The sequence below is a fragment of the Schizosaccharomyces octosporus genome (genome assembly GCF_000150505.1).
Source record: "Schizosaccharomyces octosporus yFS286 unplaced genomic scaffold supercont6.2, whole genome shotgun sequence".
In the NCBI taxonomy this organism is placed as follows: domain Eukaryota; kingdom Fungi; phylum Ascomycota; class Schizosaccharomycetes; order Schizosaccharomycetales; family Schizosaccharomycetaceae; genus Schizosaccharomyces; species Schizosaccharomyces octosporus.
This window is the reverse complement of record NW_013185620.1, coordinates 393,576-402,158: the sequence shown is the minus strand read 5'-3', so window position 1 is coordinate 402,158 and position 8,583 is coordinate 393,576. Positions and strand designations below refer to the sequence as shown.

The window sequence follows — 8,583 nt, the reverse complement described above, 5'->3', positions numbered from 1 at the left end:
CTAAATTATATTCATAGTGTTACTAACAGGCGTTTGACAACAAACATTATTTAATGGCACACCATTTCCTTACTAGAGAAAAAGCAGTCACATGTTGAAATTTTGGTGCTAGTCAGATTTTCAAGCTTTCCACAACGCAAGTTTTAAAAAAATAATCCAAAAACAAAAATGGCACGCTACTCTGCAGCTCCTGCTTCTGAGACTAAGTGCGCCAAGGCTCGTGGTTCTTACTTGAGAACTCACTTCAAGAACACTCGTGAAGTTGCCTTCACCATCAATGGCATGAACTTGAAGAAGGCTTTTGCTTTTATGAACAATGTCCTTGACCACAAGCAAGCCGTTCCCTTCCGTCGCTTCAACGGCGGTGTCGGTCGTACTGCCCAAGGAAAGGAATTTGGTGTTACTCAAGCTCGTTGGCCCGTCAAGTCTGTCAACGTTGTCCTTGATCTCTTGAAGAACGCCGAAGCTAACGCTGAGTCCAAGGGTTTGGACATGGACAAGTTGGTTATCAAACACATTCAAGTTAATGCTGCTCCTAAGCAACACCGCCGTACCTACCGTGCCTACGGTCGTGTTACTGCCTACTTGTCTCACCCTTGCCATATCGAAATCATCCTTACCGAGGAAGAAGACGCTGTACCCAAGGCTCAAGACAAGGTCGCCCGTGTTTCTTTGAAACAAGGTGCTAAGGCCCGTAACTTGGCTGCTCGCAAGGCCATCACCTCTGCTTAAATTAGATTTAGTGAAGGAACGGAGCTATTTAATAACGAATGGATTCGGTTGTTGTAGTTTCATTCGTTCTGTAAAGTTCAAAGTATTTTCATGGGTTTGACTTTTTTCGCAGTCTTTTAGTGTTTTTTTGTCTGTAGTTGTAGCTGGTTTTTGTAATGTAGAACAGGTTGTATGATATATTTGAACTTGCATACATTCAATTGGATAAATACTCACGAACAAAAGTTAATGGTATTGCACGTCTTATAGTTATGATGTCGTTTTCAAATGATTCATTAGTGTACATTGGAATTTAAATTATGCAGAAGTCATAAAAGACGATGTTGTAGTATTAAGACATTAGGGAATCATCATTGGGACTTTAGCGTTGCCTCTGGTAAAGCATGTAGTTTGTTAACAGACACACCTAATTTAAAAAGAACGACGAATATAAACAAATGCACCATTATCAGATAGGTCAAAAAGATAGCTCTGGTGCCATTATTCAGTAAAACGGTGCGTAAAAGTACATAGAGCAAGCGCTCAAATGAACCCATTCTTGAAAATGCTCGTTCAGATTCCCTTTTCCTAAAAGATGCAAAAGGGGAAATGTTGTTTTCGTAAGCAGTGGCTGCTTCAATCTGAGATGGATTCTGTAGTATTTCAGTTTGGTATTGTTCACGAAATCGCATCTGTTCGTATAAAAGTGTATTGCTTTTCTCCATTTCTCTCAATCTGCTCTCTAAATTAGCAACCTTCTCATTGCTAGAACTAATTTGGTTGACTAAATCAACGTTTGCACGTCGAAAACGATCTCTTTGTTGTTTGACAACGTCCATGATTGTAGAGCCGTTTTCGGGGCCAGTCATTTTGGATGTAGTGCTCCCCCCAAATATACTAGGGCTACCTCCGATGATGGAAGAAGTAGGAGAAAGGCGACCACTAGATTCACGATAACTGCTATTAGGATAGTACGTGCTCCCTTCAGTGCTTAAAGAGGCCAGTTCAGATTCCAGTCTTTGCAAGGAAGCTTTTTGCTCACGATTAGCTTTCTCCAAGCTCCCATTGCGTGCTTTTTCATTGGCAAGCTTCTGCTGTAAAGACGCTTCTTGGGTTCTAAGCTTAGAGAGCTCATTAGATAGTTCTTTTTCACGTCTGAGGATTTGAGCTTCCAATGAAGTTGACTCAGTTAAGGGAGAGTCTGCATTTAACTCAATTTGTTTCAAAACAGAAAGCTCCCTTTTTAGCTCTTCATAGTCCGAATAGCTTTTCAGAGTTTCTATTTGGCTTTGAATAATTGCCTGCTTCTCCTCGAGTTGCTTTGTAAGATCTGATTGTGCATTTCGAAAAGCATTCGACTCATTTTGGGAGGATTGACGAATTTCTTCAAGCTCAGCGGTGAGACTGCGATTTCTTGATTCCATGAAATCAAGATGCTCCTTCATTTTTTTATCGACATTCTCATTTTCAAGTTTTGGCTCATCAGAATTCTGTTTTAACCTTTCATTTTCGCTTATTAAGGAGCCAATTGACCTATTTGCTTCATCAAGCTCATTTAGCAGGCTTTGATATTCCGAACTCTTGATAATACTCTCCTCCGATGGGGGTTCTAACTGTCCGAACTGAAGAGCATGATCAATCTGAGTAGCTTGTAAGTCACGGACTTTCTTGTTCAGCTGGTTAATTCTCTCAGTGTTCTCTTGTTCAGAATCCTTGTGCAGCTTTTCTTTTTCTAAAAACTTTTTCTCATACTCCTGAACGGATTTCGAGACTCTTTTTTGTACTTCTGCATCAACAGAATCCTTTGTTTTTTGTAATTCTTGCCGCAAATTTCGAACTTCAGTCGATAATGACTCCTTTTGCTTCAATTCTTCTCTTAGTTTCCTTTTTTCTTCCTCTTTAGATTCCAATTCTTGCTTAATTTGATCAATTTCAGCCGCCTGCTCCAATAGAGGATAGGGATCTGGAAAATCTCCCAACGATTCGTACATCTGAAAAAATATTGATTCTGCATATTTTGCGCGCTTCGTGAGGGAATCAATTCCTCCTTGATAGAGTTTCAAAAGGGATTTTATCTCGTTCAGTTTGACATCGTCTGGTTGTTTTTTGAATTCTGTTAAAAAGCAATGTGTGTGAGCATACCATTATTGCATGACATCGTCGCTATATTTTATACCTTTAGTTTTTGAAGACAGATCTTTTCTTTCTTCTAAAGAAACCTTTCGTGTCTTTTCTACTTCCTCTGCCGCTAAATCCGATTCTTTTTGTAGTTCCTCAAATCGGGAATCTGTTTTATGGTTAATATTCCATTCAAGAGTATACCTGATCACATGCCTTTCCAAACGTCAAGTAATCTTTGAAGTACTGCATCTGATACAACAGCCATCTTGGCTGTCTTTACATCCAAAATAAATATGGACTAGTAGTGATTGCTTGTACACCGCGTAACTTCCTGGCTTTTAAATAGTGAAGTATTCGGTAGCGCTCTTTAATAGGTAAGTTAATGTTGGAAACTGATACATGAGACTTAATACTCTTTGTTTTATAATTTGATTTTCTTTTTATTTAATAAGAAAAACTTCTTTAAAAGCAGGCTTGGATGGCTTATAATGGTTAGCAACATCCGGTGATTTATCAAAAATGAATATTGCTTCAACGAACATAGTTAGATTTGGACTTTGTCGACGTTTTTCCTATGGTTAAAATTAACATTTCATCACGAAATATAGCTAAACTAGGTCGTTTAGTGACAAACAGTTAATATTTCACAGGTATTTGTTTACTACAGTAATGCGCTGGGAATTGTTGAACCACCAATGCTACTTACCGAGAAATGCTGTGTCATTGAAGTTTACTTATAGAAGGAAATACGACAATTCTTCTTTAATTTATAGACTATTTTTGAGCTTTTTTATTCATGTGACTAAAGACTAATGTCGGATATATATCTTAACAGTTATGATCTCGATAGTGAGTTGAAGAACCAAATATCTACTGTAGCTCTATATGGTATGGTCCTAGGGTGAAGAATCTTGAAGCTAATTTTCTAGATGATCACGCTTATTTTGGTACAAAGCAAGGATCGATATTTGTTTACGAGTACTCTGAGCTCAAGGTTGGTTTGGTAGGCGTTGCAATTTCATACTAATTCGGAGTTGATAGGTTAAGAACCCTTGCGTGTTTATAAAGTCTATTGCTTTATCTTCCAAATCGGCTGTCAAACGAATATTTTGTATTCCCTTTCTTGATGCTATCCTTGTTCATCAAGGTAAGTAACCTTAAGCACCGATGATTACTGACGCGCCATACCTAGATGATCGAGCATTTTTTTGTCATGCTACAACTCTTGAATTGGTCTATCCATCCTCTTCTCTCGATCGTGTCGTTGAGATTTGTCACGGTGGACACTCAATTGAAGAAAAGTCTAGCTACCTTGTGGTTACAAATTCTCACCTTCGACTTTTGTCACTACAAAAAGATGGCACAATATTTCTTCGTAACGTGTGTATTTCTTTTTTCAGATTTCCTTATACTGACCATTTCAGGAATTGAAATATCCTAATGTACAAACAGCAGCGGTCCTTGGGAACATAGTTTGTCTGGTGACTGATCAATCCTTCGAGCTTGTAGACATCCTTACAAGCGAAAGTATTCCTCTTTTTCCTATAATAAAATGTGATTCAGAAAAGAACGAACTCTCATACAAGCCAATAATTGTTAGTCAAAATAATGAATTTCTCTTGATCACCGGAAGTCCAAAAGATGCCATTGGACTGTTTGTTGACATCAATGGGAACGTTACGAAAAGCACTTTGACATTCTCATTCTATCCTAAAGACGTAGTTGCTACTCCTCATTATGTCTTTGCTCTAGGCCCTAGCATGTTACAAATCATTGATGCCAAGAGTTTGCAACCTGTTAAAAATCTCACTTTCGATGGCGAAGAGCAAAGTTTGTCACTAATTTCCTTTACGTCCGATATTTACTTCTGTGACGAAAAAATAGTAAAGAAATTCCTCATTACTTCTAGACGCGGAAACCCATTGGAAGAATCCTCCTCGGCAAGGATTGAGAAATGCTGTTTATTAAAGCCCATTATTCTGTTTGCATCAAAAGAAACTTGGGGTTTCGGTACCGAGTCATCCTATGTCGAGCGATTAGAAATGAGCATAACTTCCGGCGAAATTGAAGCTCCTCTCCGTCGAATGAGCAAACGGCTCAAAAGTCCTGAAAAGTATCATATAGACCATGAGGCTGCTACTTTACAGTACACATATTTAGAGCAAGTGGCAGCTCTACAATATTGGAAACAAGGACAGTACGAAAACTCTTTGTCTTTACTTGAAACCTCAAAAGTCGATCCAAGGGTAATAATATCTTTATATCCCGATGTATATAATGGTCGCATTAATTATAGTACTTTCCAAGGAATACAAGAGTTTCTTGAGAGTTTCTCTCCAGTAAATGAAGCTATCGTTTCAATGCTATCTTTAAATGATCTCTTCCGAGAGACTGATGACTATACCCAAAAACAAATGATTGAGATCACAAAGGAAAATGCATACATTATGTTGATGCGCTACTTAAAAAACTATAAACGAAATGTCAATTTACCCGAGTATTTTATATCGTCAAAAAGCGAGATTGCTTTTGTTGTGGACCATGTATTACTGAATTTATATTTGAATATGGAAGATACGACAGAAGGAACTAAAGGTGCTGAAGAACTCATTGAGGCTGGCCTGACAGACCCGGATGACATACAACGTTTACTTTCTGAAAAGAATGAGAATTATTTGCTGGCAATACTTCTGACGGGAATCCATAAAGACTCTGAAGCGTTACAGTTATGGAAAAACCTGGTTCTAGGGGAAATACACGACAAACGATCTCAAAATGAATTAAGCAAAATGAGAATATGTCTAATGAAAGCTATCGATATTTCTCTTTTTTGGAAATATGCCACATGGTTATGTGCTCAAGACACCGGTGAAGGAACCAAACTTTTACTAGACAAAACGCATGATGGTTCAATATCCGGTGACGACGTCTTAAGTAACTTGAGTACATCCAACGACAATGTCCTAATAGAATATTTGATCAAGTCAAATTCTGTAACACATCACGAGTTGTTATTAGAGCTTTGCGTGAACAAATTACTAAATGGCTTTGTGAAACATGAAGAATTTCGGATTCGTTTGGAAGCTTTCATCGATAATTATCGAAGACTTCCTTGTTTGGAAAAACCAATATTTTCGCAATATGTCGATAGTCATTTTGGTGATATGACTGACTGTGATAATCATCTCTCATTTTATTATTTGTATTCTATAGGCTTAATGGAAAAGTTAGATGATGAAGAACTTTCAAAGTTTGAGCTATACTTACAAAATGATTCGTCAAAACGGTTGAGTTTATTTCCTCAGGTACAGCATACGCTTTGCCATAAAAAGGGTAAATATGAGGAGGCGTTGTCCGTCCTGATAAATAATGTGAATGATTATAAAGGTGCAGAACTATATTGCCAGAAAATTGAAAGTGTATGCTCTGCTTGTTGGCACACCCTTTTAGAAAAAAGCGTTTTAACTGGACCGGCATGCAGTGTCTATATTCAAGATTTGTTACATCGAAGAGCATCATATTATTCAATTCTTTTTGTGACAAATACAATCCCGAACGATTGGAACCTCGATTCCGTCGCAGATTATTTGCGTGTCCTTCAAAGAAAGAATGCACAACATTTGCATGAATCTCACGTAAAGGCCTCTTTGATAAAAACTGTATCAAGACAAACAGAATCTTTATTTTTGGCCGTAAATCGAAGAAATGTAACGTTAAAGAAGCCGCCAAATCACAACAATGTCTAATGAATCATCATCACATTGTTGTACCAAATTATTTAGCTAATTCATTAATGATTATGACCAAAAAGAAATAATGTGCAGATACAGTATCTACCAAGGTCAAGCGATTTATTAACAGTTATTTATGTTTCCTCTATTTTTATTTAGTCTACCAAATACTACCTGATGAGATGTACCATAGCAATCACTTTAGGTGGGATATATGTATAGAACTATTTCTGTTAAATTTACAAATTCAAATTATAAAAAATACTGCGAATATACATTATTGAAGAATGAAAGTGGATAACATCATGCTTAAAAGATACGTTAAGTCCCTGTGAAAGGCTGCATAGACACTTTCCATTACCCAACAACGAACGCCCTTGTAGTTAAAGCTGCATAGTCAGTGGTTTTTGAACTTGCAAAGTAAGTTAAAAAATGGTGGAAAAAGTGGATATTAAAAATCGGTCTGGAAATATGTCGGCAGCCCCGACACCCCAGAATACTCCTTCCAGCGCAAACAATACTACCTTTGGAGCGAAGGAACCGCAATTCAAAACGATTGACGAAGGTGATGAAGATTTAGAAGCTATTGACGGTAGACTAGACTCTTTGCGCAATCTCACATCGCACAGAATTTCAGAATTGCCAACCTCAGTTCAAAAACGAATTTCGAGTCTAAAAGGTTTACAAAAGCAATACTCATCATTGGAACTTCAATTTCAAAGAGAACTTTTTGAATTGGAAAAAACTTTTGCTAAAAAGTACGGTCCTCTGTTTGAAAGAAGACGTGAACTTGTTCACGGAGAGAAGGAGCCCTCTGAGGAAGAAATCAAAAAGGGAATTCCTGAAGGCGAAGAATTGTCCAAGGTTTTGGAAGGAAAGAATCAAAAAGATCAAGAAATGAAAGGAATTCCTGAATTTTGGTTGACTGCAATGAAAAATGTGTTATCTCTTTCTGAAATGATTACGCCTGAAGATGAGAAGGCATTAAGACACCTTATTGATGTCCGTCTTGTTTATATGGAGAAGCCTGGTTTCCAGTTACAATTTGAATTTGAGGAAAATCCATTTTTCTCCAATAAGGTATTGACCAAGAGTTATTACTACTTGGAAGAAACTGGCGCTTCTAATGTGTTTATGTACGGCAGTGCCAAGGGAGATGAAGTCCACTGGCATCCCAATGCAGACTTGACCATTCGCACTGTAGTGAAGAAGCAACGCAACAAAAACACAAAGCAAACTCGTACCGTCAAGGTTTCCGAATCTCGGGATAGTTTCTTTAACTTTTTTAGTCCTCCTCAAATGGAGGATGAGGAAGAAGAAAATCCAGGATTAGATGAGCTTTTGGAGCTTGATTATCAAATTGGCGAAGACTTCAAAGAAAAACTCATTCCTCGCGCAGTGGATTGGTTCACTGGTGAAGCGTTGGAGGATTACGATGAGTTTGGTGACCTTGATGTTGAAGATGACGACGAGGATGCTGAATCTTCTTCAAATGAAAACTTTTCCGATTCTGATGATGATAGCTCGGAAAACGAGGATGAAGATAGAACTGCTCACTCTAAGCAAAATCCTGCCGAGTGCCGTCAGCAATAAGGAATGTTGCTTGGAATTGCCGATATTGTCTAATCTTTTGTTATATAATAAATACGCCATGTGCACGGTATGAAAGCTGGATGAACTGTGACATCTTTTTGGTCAGCTCTACAGCCTTTGACGAGGTAAAATCTTCTGTTTGTTTGCAGTATTGAGAATATGTTCAATAGGAGCTGCAACCGGTGTATGAATAATAATTATGCTACTGTGTTGAATCCAGTTTATTGAGAATTAAGTATGGATTATTTGTCATAAAGGGAATATATTAAAGTAGTTTTGAATCGCTTAAAGCTGTATTGAAATATAAAGTACAAGCAGAATGTCAACGTATACATAATAAGATGAAAAGTTTTTGGGTGAAGACGAACAGTAGTTGTGTTCATGCTGTCGATGGTGTTTACAAAAGCTTGCTGCAAGGCATTGAGAT

The 8,583-nt window shown here is 37.7% G+C and overlaps 4 protein-coding genes across 4 annotated transcripts; 3 read left to right on the top strand and 1 right to left on the bottom strand.

Moving 5' to 3' along the window:
• Window positions 1–72: 72 nt before the first annotated feature.
• Window positions 73–896, top strand: SOCG_03816 (60S ribosomal protein L17). The gene has a single exon (XM_013163726.1). It carries the CDS (start codon window positions 169–171, stop codon window positions 730–732), a length of 564 nt encoding a protein of 187 aa, XP_013019180.1. The 5' UTR covers window positions 73–168; the 3' UTR covers window positions 733–896.
• Window positions 897–961: 65 nt separating this feature from the next.
• On the bottom strand, window positions 962–3,163 carry SOCG_03815 (CASP family protein). Its single transcript, XM_013163725.1, has 3 exons — window positions 3,046–3,163; window positions 2,888–2,998; window positions 962–2,824 (listed from the first exon to the last, which is right to left on the bottom strand). Exons 1-3 carry the CDS (start codon window positions 3,095–3,097, stop codon window positions 1,083–1,085), a joined length of 1,905 nt encoding a protein of 634 aa, XP_013019179.1. The 5' UTR covers window positions 3,098–3,163; the 3' UTR covers window positions 962–1,082.
• A 309-nt stretch (window positions 3,164–3,472) lies between these two features.
• On the top strand, window positions 3,473–6,936 carry SOCG_03814 (GTPase regulator Vps3). Its single transcript, XM_013163724.1, has 5 exons — window positions 3,473–3,720; window positions 3,762–3,826; window positions 3,874–3,979; window positions 4,025–4,212; window positions 4,257–6,936. The coding sequence occupies exons 1-5, from the start codon at window positions 3,645–3,647 to the stop codon at window positions 6,576–6,578; spliced, it is 2,757 nt and encodes a 918-aa protein (XP_013019178.1). The 5' UTR covers window positions 3,473–3,644; the 3' UTR covers window positions 6,579–6,936.
• SOCG_03813 (nucleosome assembly protein Nap1) lies at window positions 6,872–8,488 on the top strand. Its single transcript, XM_013163723.1, has one exon. It carries the CDS (start codon window positions 6,996–6,998, stop codon window positions 8,154–8,156), a length of 1,161 nt encoding a protein of 386 aa, XP_013019177.1. The 5' UTR covers window positions 6,872–6,995; the 3' UTR covers window positions 8,157–8,488.
• Window positions 8,489–8,583: the final 95 nt, after the last annotated feature.